Source organism: Rhodamnia argentea, chromosome 8 (assembly GCF_020921035.1).
Source record: "Rhodamnia argentea isolate NSW1041297 chromosome 8, ASM2092103v1, whole genome shotgun sequence".
Classification (NCBI taxonomy): Eukaryota; Viridiplantae; Streptophyta; class Magnoliopsida; order Myrtales; family Myrtaceae; genus Rhodamnia; species Rhodamnia argentea.
In genome coordinates, this window is record NC_063157.1 from 731,773 (window position 1) to 747,792 (window position 16,020).

Below are 16,020 nucleotides of genomic sequence, written 5' to 3' on the forward strand. Positions count from 1 at the left end.
TAACCAAGTCCAGGATCAAGAACTTTGACATTCTCTCCTAGAAGAAAATTCACCTCTGGAATATGTGGTGAAAACTCGGGAATGCCCAGTAGCCTCGGATGATACAAGGATTCTGAGGTCTCCGATGATCAAGAACATTGACATTTGCCGCGCATAAATCTGCACTCACTCAGCTCAAGAGATTCAAGCTCTCAAGGCCTCAGCTCCTCGAGAAATGAAGACCAGGTGGCGATCATCGCCTAGACCACCGATATCGGATGGAGAACAGTACCAATTATCGTGACCAGTGAAGATGGAAAGAAGAAAAGGTGTCAAAGCAACTGTTCCACTGGTCCTGCGCAGTCCTACTAGAAGAAAATGGTCCTGCTCATGATTCTTTTACTTCTGCGAAGCACACCTAGAACGAGTCGGTATGTGGGGGCATAAGAACGAGTCGACTACCTCAATTTCCTAGTACCTGCATCGTTCTAGGAACATGCCTGATGGGTGAAACATTCAGCTCTCTGTCAACACAGACCAAACGAAAGATGCTGAAGCTCCATCAAAGCAGTAGCATCGACATTCATCATCTTTCACGATCAGTCTTGTGTTTCTCAGAGAAAAACCGCATCTACAGCGAAGGGTGGTTGTAGTTGCTCTCTTTTGACGATGCAAGTTTATAGTAACGGCCAGGAAAATCAGGATCTTGCATGCTCATGAAATACTCAGGAAAGTGTCCCTAAGGAAAGGGACTTAGGCAGAGACTTCAGCTAATCTTCCCCTCTGGTGTGAGGTGATCTCAGTACAGGAGGAGGAATTAACATTGAACATAGACTCAAACTTTCGAAAGAATACCACAAAGGTCATCAGCTGAAAAATGCCACCACACCCCTAAACCAACCCCACCCCCACACAAAAAAAAAAAAAAACCCAACCCAACCTCCCACCCCATTCGGTAATTGTTCCTTTTCATGGGGCAAACATAAAAAGTACACTAAAAGTGAAGAATCCAGTAGTCCATGATTCAAAATTGCCAGGTTCAGCCTTAAAACTCATGTAGACATTACCATGATAACATAAAATTCTAACCTTCATATTCATCATCGTCATCCTTAGGAATCACTAAAGCTACAGAGAACCAACACGGAAATAGATGCCGACGCCAAATTGAGTTGATGACGATGCTGCTGCCACAAAAGGGAAGTCATCCATTCCCTCCCTCAGAATATCTTGAAGAGCAGACCACCGTGAGTAGCAAAGAAGGGAGCGAACACGAGCGACTCCACTGCCATTAGCTTGATGAGGATGTTGAGCGATGGGCCTGAAGTGTCCTTCAGAGGATCACCAATGGTATCTCCAATAACAGCAGCCTTGTGAGGCTCCGATCCCTTAGGGCCAAGGGTCCTCGCATGCTCCGAAGCACCAGCCTGAAAACGAATTTCAAGATATTGAAGAAAAAAATCCATTTCGTCACACAACTTTACTTAGTGGGTCACTGAATAACCACAGACACGCCTATCAACAAATGCTAGCTTTCGAACAGTTGAAGCAGCTGCATACCTCAATGTACTTCTTCGCATTGTCCCATGCTCCCCCAGTGTTGGATGCCGAAATTGCAATCTGTTTAAAATCAAGGCCAATGAATCATTTTCATCAAGGGAAAAAACACAAGCAAATGACACAAACCAATGTGAAGCTCCAACATTGTCATAGAGATGATGATAAGAGCATTAATCAGCAAACCTAGTTTTTTTTTTTTTTTGGTCGAACAGCAAACCTAGTTTACCTACAGATTTTGTTCAACAACGAAGAAACTACAATGTAAGCTACCAAAACAGATAGGCATCTTATTTTCATAAGAATTACCTGAACACCAGAAACAAGAGAGCCAGCCAAAACACCAGACAGTGTCTCCACACCGAAGAAGGTCCCGACAATAAGTGGTGTAAGCATGACAAGAGCACCAGGTGGAATCATCTCCTTGAGAGATGCATCAGTTGAAATTTTGACGCATCTAGCATAGTCAGGCTTTGCATGACCTTCCATGAGCCCTGGAATGCTGTTAAACTGCCTGCGGACCTCCTCCACCATCTTCAATGCTGCACTTCCCACACTTTTCATGGTCATAGCAGAGAACCAGTAAGGAAGCATGGCACCCACGAGCAAACCTATGAAGACCTTTGGTGTCAGGACATCAACGGTAGAAATTGCTGCACGACTCACAAATGCACCAAACAGAGCAAGAGACACCAGGGCAGCTGATCCAATGGCGAATCCCTACATACCAGGAGAAAGTGAAAAGTTGATCAAATATAAGATTCAAATAACAGGAAAGTAGAATTTGACAACAGGGCTAATATTAATAATGATAGATTAAAGGCAGCACATCAAAGAAAAAAGATGTGATTTTCGCCAAACGTCATGCCACACTAGCAAGAATCCAAAAAGACTTGCATAATTCACCTATATATTTAGCCATGAAAAGTAATAAAAGAGTGAACTTCCCGAGCTCACTACCTCACACCACTGGCATTGAAGAATGGCCTCAAGTAAAAAATAATTGGGCAATGTGCACACACACTATGAACGTGGTCTCACGAAAAATTTCTGCACAGAGACAACCTTTCCTCTGCTATGTTACGGATTTTATCAAGACAAGCTACTAAAAGGACAACGGGACAGTGTCTGTTACTATATTCATATGCAAGGATGGCCTGTACCTTTCCAATGGCCGCAGTTGTATTGCCAGCAGCGTCAAGGGCATCAGTTCTCTCACGAATTCTGTGACTCATGCCAGCCATCTCAGCAATACCTCCAGCATTGTCGCTGATGGGACCATAAGCATCTATGGCCAATCCAGTGGCAATGGTACTTAGCATACCAAGGGCAGCCACAGCAATTCCATACATGGCAGCAAAACTGAAACTCACAAAAATGCTGATGGCAATGGCAAAAATTGGGATAATGACAGATTTATATCCCAAGGCGAGGCCAAAAATAACATTGGTCGCAGCACCAGTTCTGCAGGAATCAGCAACATCTTGGACAGGGCTGTGGAGAAAAGGATCAATACATAGTCAGCACATGATCATCAACATGCCATTGCTTTACTTCAGCAATTTTAGTACCTGTAGGCATTACTGGTGTAATATTCAGTGACAAACCCAATAATTAGCCCAGCCCAAAGACCAACACCAACACACAAGAACAGCTGCCTGCAAGATCATACCCATTTTTAGCGACTGCATACGCTCAATGTATTGATCAAAACAATAAACGTCCACTGACATTTAAAGCGCTTCACATGAACAATATTGGAAGAAAGCAGCATTGAGGATCAGAAAGAGATAAGTATCATCAAAGAATTTACCAGTTCTTCACAACTTTCTGCGACCCAAAGTTGTAAATTGTGAATGATGAGGGCAGAGCAATCCAGCTAACAATAGCTATTCCAACAGTCATTAGAATCGTGGAAATAATAAGTTGCTTCTTCAATGCAGGCTCGATTTCCTTCACCGCCTTGATTTCCAAGAAGTCAGTCGCAAAGAGTGTTGTAATCAAGCAAATAAGGATACCCATAGAGCTGATAAGCAAGGGATAACACATGGCAGTGAAGTCATGCTCGATTCCAAAAGAAGAGATGGAAGCAACAACAAGGGCCGCGCAGGATGATTCAGCATAAGAGCCAAAAAGATCAGACCCCATACCAGCAATATCCCCAACATTATCACCGACATTATCAGCAATCACCTGAATGATTAAGGCCAACCCCATTTATAACTAAAAGCGAATGATATACTTAGGTGATGGAGCTAAAGTAGGAGAGTACATACCGCTGGGTTTCTTGGATCATCTTCTGGGATATTTCTCTCTACCTTTCCAACCAGATCAGCACCAACATCAGCAGCCTTGGTATAAATTCCACCACCGACTCTTCCAAAGAGAGCCATGGAAGATCCACCAAGACCATAACCGGTAATGGCCTCAAAAAGACCTTCCCAGTCATTGCCATAGTACAACTTGAACAGATTGATTGCAATATAGAGCACAAGAAGGCCATTAGCAGCAAGAAGAAATCCCATAACTGCACCAGACCTGAAAGCAGCAATGAAAGCTTTTCCAACGCCTTTTCTCGCTTCCAAGGTAGTCCTTGCATTGGCATAGGTAGCAATTTTCATGCCAAGGAAACCAGAGACGACTGAGGTGAAAGCACCTAGCAGGAATGAAACTGTACTGAAAGCAGCAGTGGCAAGTGCAGGCTTGCACATTTTCAAAGGATCATATGTGCAAGGCTGGCTTTGGGTGCTGAAGCTCTCAACAGAGCCAAGGAAAAGGAAGATGAGAACCGCAAAAGCAACCATGAATACTCCAACGTACTGGTACTCCGTGAACAGAAAAGAAGTCGCACCTGTTACAATCATAATGGTAATTTAGGATTGCTGTTAAACAGATAAAGCAACAAATCGAAATCTTGACATTCTACGTTAGTGTGACAAAATAAGGTACAATTTAGTTAAATCCTGTTACTTTATTCCGTTGCCTAGTTTTGTTCGACCAAGTTCCAAGAAATAAAAAAGCCTAACCTACAGCGCCTCCAAAAGAGTAACATAAAAGACTATATGGTTTCTGTTACAATTCACCTTTGGCAAGCCAGACAGTGTAAGTGTTAAATCCCACCAGTGGAAGAGTGACAAAAACATAATGAGTAGGACGACATGGGAAAAGGAATGATAAAAATACAGAGATCTGCAACATAATTTAATTGAATAAAAGGAACCGAATATAAATTACATCATCCCAGACCCAAAATATAATATATCGATCACCAAAAAAAGACCCAGAATATTATTGTAAATACACCTAAACATTAGTTTTTCTCAAAGCATTAAAAACAAACAAGAAACGAGAAACATATTATCACCTACAATAGTAAACAGAAGGTTAGACACGAAGATAAAAACCGAGTGTATGGAAAACATCAGAGCTAAATCTATAACTGAACTTAGATGTCAGAACTAGAAGAGGAGAAGGGTGAAATACTAACGGGGGAAATGATTTGGAAAAATAAAAGGAACACAAAATTAATTTTTCACATTAGAACTGATAATGCTCGAACTTTGAAAAATTATTTAAATCAGAATGAAAAGAAATAGGTATGAAACATAGTCACCAATAAGGAGTTTAGTTAGGAGAAGCAAGAATGTAACACAAAAGAGAACTTAGAGAAATATGCAAACGGTTCGTCACCTATACATTCTTAACAAATCCTGCAGAATTAGTGTTTGGTTACAAGTATGACAAAAATAAAAAATGAAAAATATTCTGGACCACTTGAAACACATTCACTGACAAAGTAAACAAACACTTTCCAACAGTGCCGTATACCAATATGCTTCCACTAAGGCCAATTACATATGAAAATTACGATTCTAATTTTAGTGAACTTGATGTTGAGTCATTAGTGTCGTGTACCAAGCTTCTATAACTAATACAAAACAGATGGAACTTAATCTATCACATGGACAACTCAAAATGAATCAAAGTTGCCGAGAATAATTCTGTGTATGAACTCATATTGGCTTATTTTCATATTGTCTACAGATGTATATATGCCCAAATGTGACACTGAGTTTGACTTATTCAGCCAGTTCTTGGGCTAATAAAACAATTAATCTTTTAACATGTAGTTATTCAGAGCATATTCTCCTATATTAATCAAATACTTTTCAAACAGATACATTATCTACATTGTTGTCATGTAATGCCATAAAATAAAGTGCCTCCCAGTCCCATGGGAGCCCGCAGCTAGTGGGCGAGTAAAGAGACGGAAAGAGACGAAAAGGCCGAAGGCCCATGGGCCCATACCCTGCCTCACGACATTCACGTGCACAACACGTGCATTTTACTAATCCAAAGAAACCGCGACCTTTATACGCATAAGACGAAAATAATTACTCCTACAGAGGGCAAAAGCCAAAAGGATAAGAGCAGCACCAGTTAGCACTCCTCCTCCCAAGAAAAAACCACAAAGACCACCAACATCGTTCAAACCACCATTCCCTCACAAAATAATTAAAATTACCCAAGAAGAGATCTGCACGAGTGATACGTTACTCAAAGCTCTAGCAGCCTTTCCCAAGCGGCAAAAGCTCATAATTTTGCTCGGTTATCATCAAATTACAAGACTCAAATTTGTTGCTATTGCTCAAGCAGATGCGAGATTGACCCAAAAAAATATGTAGACAATATAAAGAAGGGGTTAAATCGCAACCTCTCTAAGCCCAGAAAAAAAAGAAGAAGAGTGATTGAAAAAGAAAGACTCGCGACCCAGAAAATCAAATCTACTTCATTCTCTGTCGTCGTTTTTTTCTCTCTCGGACAACGAACATGAGCTAAGGGGTACGAACTTTGCTCGAAAGACCATATTACTGAAAGATCTGGAAAAAATTAAGAAGTTGAGACTATGGAGTAAACCGAAACGGAGAAATTCCAATAAGGGGACTAGTCGTGAAGCTAGAGGATCTGTACAAAGTCACCTTCAGAGATGGCACTCTGTATCTCAGCACACTTGGCCACGACGCTCTGGTCGTTCACGCCTTCCTCTTCCTCGATGAGGTAGTCACTGTAGCCATTCTTGTTGCTGTTTGGGGACGAGGACGACGGAGCGCGCGGCTCCGGTGCGAGCTTCACGCGGGACACGAGGAGCCACTGGACCAGGGAGAACAGGATCCCGACCACGGCGCAGACCGGGATCACGATCTCCGTCGCGAGAGCTGAGAGCAACGCCATCCTTGCCGGAACCCTAGACTACGCCACCCGAATCTCTGGACTCGACGCCTATCAAAGTGAGTGAGCGAGCGAGTGAGAGAGAGAAAGACGCAGAGAGGAATGAAATGCGGAGCGAGCTCGATTATATGGGAAAGTGGCGAGAGTTCCATGAATTGGAAGGTTACGATAATGTGAATCTGGTGCTAGAGTGAAGATCTAGGCCTTTCGATGCTGTCCGTCGGATTTACAAAAGATGGAAGGTTGTCCGGGAGTGAGATAATCGGACGGTGCAAGAGAGAGCAAGTACAATCTCATGGGAACATTTGACGCATCAGTGTCGAAATAAGATTTCTTACTTTTCTGTGAAAATTCTCAATCCGGACGTCTTTTCATTTGATTAATGCTCGTTCCATCTCGAACGTACTTGGGCTATTTCCCACGAATTTTATGCGATTAATGAATATTTTTATGGGTCAATTTTCCTCTTATTAAGAGCAATTTTCCCAGCTCAAATCGCGAAAAACAATTTACAAGAGATGAAAAAGTTACCTGAGATAAAGATAATCAGACAGTAGACGTGAAAGCGTTTACAATCTCATGGCGTATATTTGACGCATCAAAATCGGAATAGGAGTTCCCAGTTTTCTATGAAAACCCTCCATCCGACATCTTTCTTTTTTATTTAATTAATGCTCGTTCCTTATTCCTCCTACGCTCTTGGGTTAAACTATTGTGCTATTTTCCATGAATTTTATAATTTTCCTCTTATCGAGTGGAAATTTTCAACCTCAAATCACGAAAAACGATGTACAAGAGATGAAAAGTTGTGTGAGAGTAAGATAATCAAACGGTGAAAGTGAGAGCAAGCACAATCTCACGTCGAATATTTGACGCATCAATGTCGGAGTAGGATTTCTCACTTACCTATGAAAACCCTCCACCCGACATCTTTTCCTTCAATTAATGCTCGTTCCTTAATCCTACGTGCTTGGCCGAACTTATTGTGCTATTTTCCACGAAATTTATGCGATTAACGGCTAATTTTCTGAATACTTCAATGGAGTCAATTTTCCTCTTATCAATATCCAATTTTCAAGCTAAAATCACGAAAAACAATTTCCAAGAGATGGAAAGTTGTCCGAGAGTAAGATAATCGGACGGTGGGAGTGAGAGCGAGTACAATCTCACGGCTTACATTTGACTGCACCAATGTCGGAATGCGATTTCTCAGTTTCCTATGAAAATCTTCCATCCGACATCTTTTCCTTTGATCAATGCTCGTCACTTAGTCGTCCTACATACCCAACCTAAACTATCGTGCTAGTTTTCACGAATTTTATGCGATTATACGGGGTCGATTTTCCTCTTGTCAAGAGGAATTTTTCAAGCTAAAACTACGGACAAAAAATTATGCGTTGATGAGTAGAATCTTAGGCGGGTAGGAAGCATGTTTTTTAGTATTACAGTATTAATGCCACCATGTCCATAACATGATAGTGTTTCTTTATGGGACGGATCGTGCATGAGACCCTCTGACGTCGCTTGTGTTGAACGGCGTGCAGAGCATCCCAATCCCGACCGCAATCGGATATGACGCATCCTTTTCGCTCGCTAGGAGATTCTTTGCGGGAGTCTCTTTCCTTTGTCCCTTAGTAATTTCCTTTCCACGAGATTGGCCCTTCCTCGTAGACCCGGTATGGTTTCAAAGCTCAGTGCCCAGCTTGAGAAGTGATTTTGACATAAATAATCCCGAGTTTTGAGTTTTGGCTCAATGTGCATTATAGTTTCTAAACTTTTAATTTATTTAATGTGATATGTGAACTTTTCTCCAATATACGGTATCGTTCTTGAATTTTTAATTTATTCGGTGCGACCTCTAAACTTTTGATACATGTTCAATTTAATCCCAACATTATATGAATATATTCAATGTTGTCATTCCATTAATTAAAGTTATGTTATAATATTAAACAAATTAAAAGTTCAAGGGTGACAATGTACACGGGGTTAAAGTTCAAGTAGCACATTGAACAAATTAAAATTTTATGGGCGGCATTGCATATCGAGTTAAAGTTCATGGACCATACCGATCAAATTAAAAATCTAGAAACGTTGTTGCACATTAAGCCAAAGATCAATGACCATTTTTTTAAGGGCCTAATACAAAAAAAAAAAAAAAAAAAATTCCAACTTTAGCATTTATGATAATTATATCTAAAAAAAAAATTTGTCTTATAAAAACCACAAACTTTTGCTTTTATCCCAATTCTACCGGTCTAATACTAAAAAAAAAAAGTCAACTTTAGCATATGTCCCAATTACATCCAAAACTTTTTTTGTCTCATAAAAAACCTCCAGCTTTTACTTTTATCCCAATTCTACCACCGTCATCCTTCCGTCCATAATCACCTTTAATCAATCATACGTGCTCGAATTTTCTCACCAAACTTATCAATGAATCTTCGAAATTTAGAAATAACGGGTTTCAAGGATGACGAGATTTTAGATAGTTCGTCCAAATACTTCCATGTATAGCCATTCTTTGGGTTGTTGGGTGCAAAAGAGAATACGAAACGCGCCGTCTTAAGTGACTCTATATTTTCCGACAATATGTAGGAGAAGCAAATAGTAGAAGAGAAGTGTGGAGGATTTTTCATATCAGCTTTCTTGATGTGTAATTCATTAACGACGTGAAAATGCCACGTAGGATTAACTAATGGTAATTATGGACGGAAAGGCTAACGGTGGTAGAATATAGGGACAAAAGTAAACATTGGAGGTTTTTTATGAGACTAAAAAATTTGGATATAATTGGGATTTATGCTAAAGTTATGGGTTTGTTTGGTACTAGGACGGTAGAATTGAGACAAAAATAAAAGTTTGGGGTAAAATTATAACAAAAGTAAAAGTTGAAGGTTTTTTATGAGACAAAAAGAAAAGCTTTGGATATAATTGTCACAAATGCTAAATTCGAAGGTTTTTTTTAGTATTGAGCCTTTTTTTTAAAATAATTCTCCCTCGCGTATAAAAAAAATTTCCATTCACACGTGAGAAGCTAATCAGGTCTAACAATCGACCATCGAATCATCTCTTTCATGTGTCCTAATCTTTCCAATTCGGCTGCTGCTCGGGGACAGAGTGCGACGGGTGCGGCGGATGCACTGATTGCCACCTTTGAAATTATGACTCGGTGCTTCAATGGATCTGTCGCGGTCGACGATTTGTTAATGCGCACCGTCGAGAGGCTTCACATCTCTTAATGCACTGTTTTCTTCGCACCAGATGCAACTGTAGAGCGCGATTTCGAGAGCATCTATTTGACACCGGGTACGTTCCTCGGGGACGTGGGGAGAGGCTAGGGTTTAGTGCAATTTCTGTTTTTGGAAGTTAGCGAATGGGCCGCAGTTGACAGTTGTCTGCTCTGCTTCGTCTCGGACGGAACGGAGACAAGAAGGGGATGGTGCAACTGCAAAGAAATTACATAAAAGGTAGTGCGGCCGCGGGTGCGGGCGGGGGCGGGGCCCATCGGACTCGCCTCTCAAGGTTGGGCCAGTGGTCCCCACCTCCACCTTAGGATTGGCTGGTTCAACCCCCAAAGTGCCCCCAACTAGGTGGGGAAAATTGTGAAAAAAGAAAGAAAAAAACATAAATCTCTTAAATTTATTAATCCAACCTTAAGGGTCTGCATGGTAACAATTTTGTTTTTTATTCTGTCCCAAAGCAAAAATGAGAATCATGTTTGATAACACATATAATTTTGATTATGATTCTAGAAGCGGAATCGTTTTGAAGAAAAATGACCATTTTGCAAAACCACAAAAAGTTGGTTTTGCAAAATAATCACTTTCAAAACACAAAACCTTTCTTTCCTCCTTCTTCGTTACTATTTTATATTTACATTTTCAAATTAAAATTTGGATCTTATTTATATCATGAAAAAAAATAAGTGTATTTCAAATTATTATTTTTTGTGTATTGAAATTGATCTTCAATTTACAAGAAAATTTTAAAGTAATTACAAATTAATTGATTTAAATAAAAAATTGAAAGAAAGTATTTTGGGAACATAAATTTTGTTTATCAAACGTGTTTCTATTCATGAAAATCACATATATCAAACACATCGATTTCTAAAACTCATTATAACCATATCAAAAATCATTATACCATAACTTTTTGATTTTCTCCCTAAATATTTTCACTTTTTTCAATTGAATTATACATCTTTTCACTTTTTATCAATTGAATCTTATTGACAAGAAATTACCGAAGTCAACAATTTTTTGTAATATTTTAATATATTTTTCAACATTTTCTTCTTTTTATTTTTTTTTTACTTTTTGTCCTCTGGTTTTCTTCTTCGGAGGGTCACCTAAAATATGATTAAAAATTGTCCACGTTAGTATTGATCGTGCCCAAGTCAACGATTTTCGAATCATACGACTCAATTGGCAAAATGTGAAAATATTTAGGATCGAATTGACAAAATCACAATAGGTTTACGATTTTTTTTTACAATTTTCCCCAACTCGAAGCATCCAACCGCTTTAATCAAATAATTTTTACGTAAGACCTATATCAACATGGAGAGTTAGAATGCATTGGGCTCCTAGGCATTCGGAACATCTAAAGATTTTTCTATCCAACGTTTCATCTCATCCAACCTATGCAGTAGTCCTCCGACATCACTAGTCCATAACATGATACCACACTTTGCAATTTGTGGTGATCAATAGGAGGAGGGCTCAATTGGATCAACAGGAGTACTCAAATTGGGCTATCACATCCTGCCCAAATTATAGCTCATAGAATCGCCCATCGCCAAAGAAACATATGTTAACACTTTTCCATGTTAGTCGAACTTTGATCGGTCCCAATAGCTCGGGCCAGGTTCTATAATTTTATTACCATACGCCAAAGATGCACCTAGCCCTCGTGGCTCGAGGGACGTAAAAGCTACGGAAAACAAACTATTTTACTTTCCCGTCAAAATCTAAAATATCATTCAAATTAAAAACAAAAGATAAAGAAAATCTATATTGCAAATTTACGTGCCAGTATTTTCATATTGTGAATGTTTGGATTAACAAAAAATCAAAATAGGTCCACCGTAAAATTTAGAGTAAACAAAATACAAAAAGTAAAAGTCATTTCAAACGTGAACCGGGTTTTGCAAATAATCCCATTTAAATTACAAAAATAATTCTTTTCATGTTAGTTTTCGATCAAATATACGAAAGAAAATGCTGGGCTGGAGCACCAAGTTGGTGCGGAACAATTATGATTAGATGAATTGTCGGTTGGCAAAAAAAAAAAAAAAACCAAGAGATATCCCTTACCGCACTTGAACTTGCATGAGGTTGCGAACCTAGCAAGGGCTTCTTAAAGGCTTTTTTTTTCCCCATAATATGATAAAAAATAATTAAATTTACGTGTATTTTAAAAAATTTATACAATTTTATAGGGAATATGCGTCTGTGGGGGAACGATGCTTGGTCTTCTTTTTTTTTTTTTAATTTTTGGCACAATTTTTAAAATTTTCTTTTTCATTTATATTTATAATAACATTTTTTATAAGGTTTTTTTATAAAAATTTATAAATATAATGTTTTTCTTTTTAATAATTAATTTAAAATTTATGAAGACATATAATTAATAAATAATTTAATATTTATGTAATTAATTTGTTTAGCATGTGAATAATTAATAGATATAGATAAAATAATAGATAAAATTGCTAAAAAAATAAAAATAAAAATACATAAAATAAATTGGTAAGATACATAAAGATGAAATATCGAGATTAAAAGAAAGTGTAATAGTAGATAACAATCCATGAATTGAAAAAAATCCGGCAACCGACGGCCTCCGCCGACTCGACCATCCTCGTCATCGCCACCCACCCGCGAATCACTCGCAGTCCTTCCGCCCGTGGGCCATGTCGACCCGAGATTCGCGAACTCACAAGCCCCAACTGCACCGCCGTGCCACGCCACCCTCGGCCGACCCACCACTCGAGGACCCCTTGCACCACAAGCCCGTGAGCCCGTTGCCACCGCCATGCCCACAAGTTGCCGCAATGTCATCATCGTCGTCGTCGAGTCATCGCTAAGTGTTGTCACCGACACATGTCGTCATTGCAACCGCTATCATTGCCGACCACGGTTAACTAAACTAAACTAGCATTATACTAATCTATACTATGATTAACACTAAATAAACTAACCATAAGTGCAATTAATGATCGGAGATGGTCGTTAACTCACAAACTAACGACGATCGGCGACGAAGACGACGATGCTACGTGGTGGCAACTTGCGGGCGTGGCGGCGGCACGGGATTCATAGGCTTGCAACGCAAGGGGTCCTCGAGTGGTGGGTCGACGAAGGGCGGCTTCAGTTCATGGATTGTTATCTACCATTGTACTTTCTTTTAATATGGATATTTCATCTTTATGTATCTTACCAATTTATAAAATGAAGAGTGCGCCTCACATAGAGGCGCACATGCCCTATATTGGTAATTTTTTTTAAAAAATACACATAAGTTGATAATTATTTTTTTTTACCATATTATGGAAAAAAGCCCCCCTTCTTAAACATTCGACCATCGTCGGGGCACATTGTTTTTTGTGTTTTGAAATTTAAGGAATGTATTTTGTTACGGCTAGCTTATCTTGCGAGCATCACACTTAAAACGATCACATCGGCATTTTCATTTAGTTTTTCAATGGATTGACTAGTAATAAACAATAAGAAACAATCGAACAAACAAAGAAATTGGTTAAACATTGTGTAAAAAGTAAGTTAGAGATGAGCGAGCCCTTCATTCAATTTTTTTTTTTTATCGTGGAATTGTATGCTTCAATAATCATCAGATATCGGGTCGTGATCATCTCACTCGAAACATAAATGATTTGGTTTTGGTGCTCATATAGATTCAACTTCTTGTAAAATCGAAGATAGCTTCTCATTTTGGATGCAAAGCCCGCCGGTTTATATTCCAAGTTTCGCTTTTCTGAGGGTCTTCTAAGAAAAAAAGTTCTCCTCGTATATATGGCGTTGCTCATGGGCCAGACAAACTCTGTTGCCTGGTCCCGAGCCTTTATTCATGGGCTAGACCCAAACATTGCATTCTCATCTCCGCAAAAGTTGTTGTTTTTTTTTTTTTTTTTTCGATCGAACACAAAAAAAGATTTCATTCTCCTATTTTTGCACGCTTCATTTCCCCTCTCTTCCGCCCCGTCCCGCTCGGCAAGTTCCGAAGAGTTGTCCGGTCCGTCTACACTTCACCGTGAGATCGAGTGGATCTTAATGTCAGCCGGCCTTTCTTCTATAGAGTAGCAGCTTTCATCGGGAGGAGCACGATGACCCGTACATAGTTTTAGGGCGGAATGTCATGACGAAGGTGGAGCTGAATCCATGTTCAAAAAGCAAGCTGTAATGATGAAAAGTTTATGCCCAATGAATTGGCATATGTAGGGGAGTTTGTACAAAACGGTGCTTAGGTACTAGTAAGCCAAATTCTCTCTTCTGTTCTTTTCTTTTGGAAAGAAAGAGTCGGTGGCATTGGGTAAGGTCGTTTATCAACTTCTAACCCAAAACTTAAATAAAATAAATTGTTCAACGCTTTTCCTTGGTTGCCTTGGTGTTGAAGCAAAGCAGCTTCTTTGTTTTTGGTGGCGTTTAGTGTAGCCGTTGTCCAAGCGGTTCTGACTTCTCAAACGTGTGACGTCCGACGACCAGACTGTTTTGGATCCACTTTGTAACTCTCATTTTGGGCGTGAGCTTGACCTTCAAAGTACGAACTCACCGCAATTCCAACGGGGTTTGACTGACCCTTCGAATACTGATTACACTTGGGCAACGGTTTATTTCGTGAAAAAAATAAATGATTTGAAAATTTTATTTTATTTATTTTTTTTTGCAAAACAAACGTGACTTTGAATCACTAAAAAGGGCAACAAAAAAAAAAAAAACCTCAAGGGACACAATTTGTGTATAGTACGCCAAAATTTTTTGCCGTCTCACTAAAGTATCAAATCAAAGAAAAACGACCATTTAAGTACCAACGGCAAAAGACTCCGGTCAAAAAATATACGTGGCATTTATATTTAAAATATTTTAGTGCCATGTCATTTACATTTAAAAAACAAGTCGAACAATTTTATTAAAAAATCAGTTCAAGTGGCAATTTTATTAAAAAATTAAGTCTTAAACCAAAAAATCAGTTTTTAATTTTTTTAACTTTATCTTTTTTTAAATTATTGATTGTGATCCTCCGACGAACCACATAGATGCCATGTAAGATTTCAAGTAAAGCTCATCAAGTTGGCACTCAAATAATTGTTATTCAACAAAATTAGCACTTAACCGATCCAAATTTTTTTTTTTTTTTGACATCAAAATGAGCACCGTAAATAAATTTTAGCATTTATGAAGTCCTTTTGTCTACTAAAAAGACTTCTCCCATCCCGTAAGACATATTTAAATAAATGACCTAAACTGTTTAGGGCGCGCATGGTAACATTTTTCTACGAGTCAGAAGTTGATTTCTTTACTTCTCTTCAAAAGTAGAAGTTGATTTTTCTACTTCTGCTTCGGATCGACTTCCGATAAGAAAAATTCGTTTGGTAATGGTTGAAAATTTCTACTTTTGAAACATTATTAACAAAATATTCGGTGGCGGCGGTGGTGGCGGCGGTGGTTGGCGGCGGTGGTGGTTGGCGGTGGTTGGTAGCGGCGGTAGTTGGGCGGCGGCGGGGGTCGGAGATGGCGGCGGTGGTCGGGCGGCGGGTGTGGTTGGCTGCGGTGGCGGCGACGGTGGTCGGCGGCCACGGTAGGCGGCCGAGGTGGTTGGTGGCCGTGGGTGGGCAGTGGTCGGTGGCCGGCGGTTGGCGATCGCAGCAATGGTAGTCGGCGAAGGCGGGTGTGATCCAAGAAGTGATTCTGGAACCGAGAAGTTAAAATTTTTTACTTCTCAAAATTGGCCAAAAATCCTATTAGAAGTGAAAAATCTTACCAAAAGTGAAAAATCTTACCGGAAGTCAAATTTTTTACCAAATGGATTTCTACTTCGATCATGTTTTTATCAAACACGTTTCTCCGCCGGATGGACTTTCGGCAGAGAAATGTAATTTCTGAAGTGTTTTCATGCGGGTCCTTAGTTATTGAAACGATCAAATTTTTTCGGTAAAAAAAAAAGGAATGATTAATTTTTGTTTATTAATAACACAAAATTCAAGTGCAAAAGGGACGGTTGGATAAGGCTCAG

At 39.4% G+C, this 16,020-nt stretch overlaps 1 protein-coding gene across 1 annotated transcript; it reads right to left on the reverse strand.

Moving 5' to 3' along the window:
• Positions 1-950: 950 nt before the first annotated feature.
• Positions 951-6,872, reverse strand: LOC115738058 (pyrophosphate-energized vacuolar membrane proton pump 1-like). Its single transcript, XM_030670548.2, has 9 exons — positions 6,516-6,872; positions 3,813-4,387; positions 3,350-3,729; positions 3,108-3,194; positions 2,700-3,030; positions 1,846-2,256; positions 1,540-1,599; positions 1,209-1,406; positions 951-1,178 (listed from the first exon to the last, which is right to left on the reverse strand). The coding sequence occupies exons 1-9, from the start codon at positions 6,766-6,768 to the stop codon at positions 1,092-1,094; spliced, it is 2,382 nt and encodes a 793-aa protein (XP_030526408.2). The 5' UTR covers positions 6,769-6,872; the 3' UTR covers positions 951-1,091.
• Positions 6,873-16,020: the final 9,148 nt, after the last annotated feature.

Coding starts and splice junctions, on each gene's coding strand:
- LOC115738058 (XM_030670548.2), bottom strand. CDS start 6,768: ATGGCGTTGCTCTCAGCTCTCGCGACGGAGATCGTGATCCCGGTCTGC. Junction 3,031..3,107: donor TACACCAGTAATGCCTACAG/GTACTAAAATTG, acceptor TTTTCTCCACAG/CCCTGTCCAAGATGTTGCTG. Junction 1,600..1,845: donor CTCTTGTTTCTGGTGTTCAG/GTAATTCTTATG, acceptor GATTTTAAACAG/ATTGCAATTTCGGCATCCAA.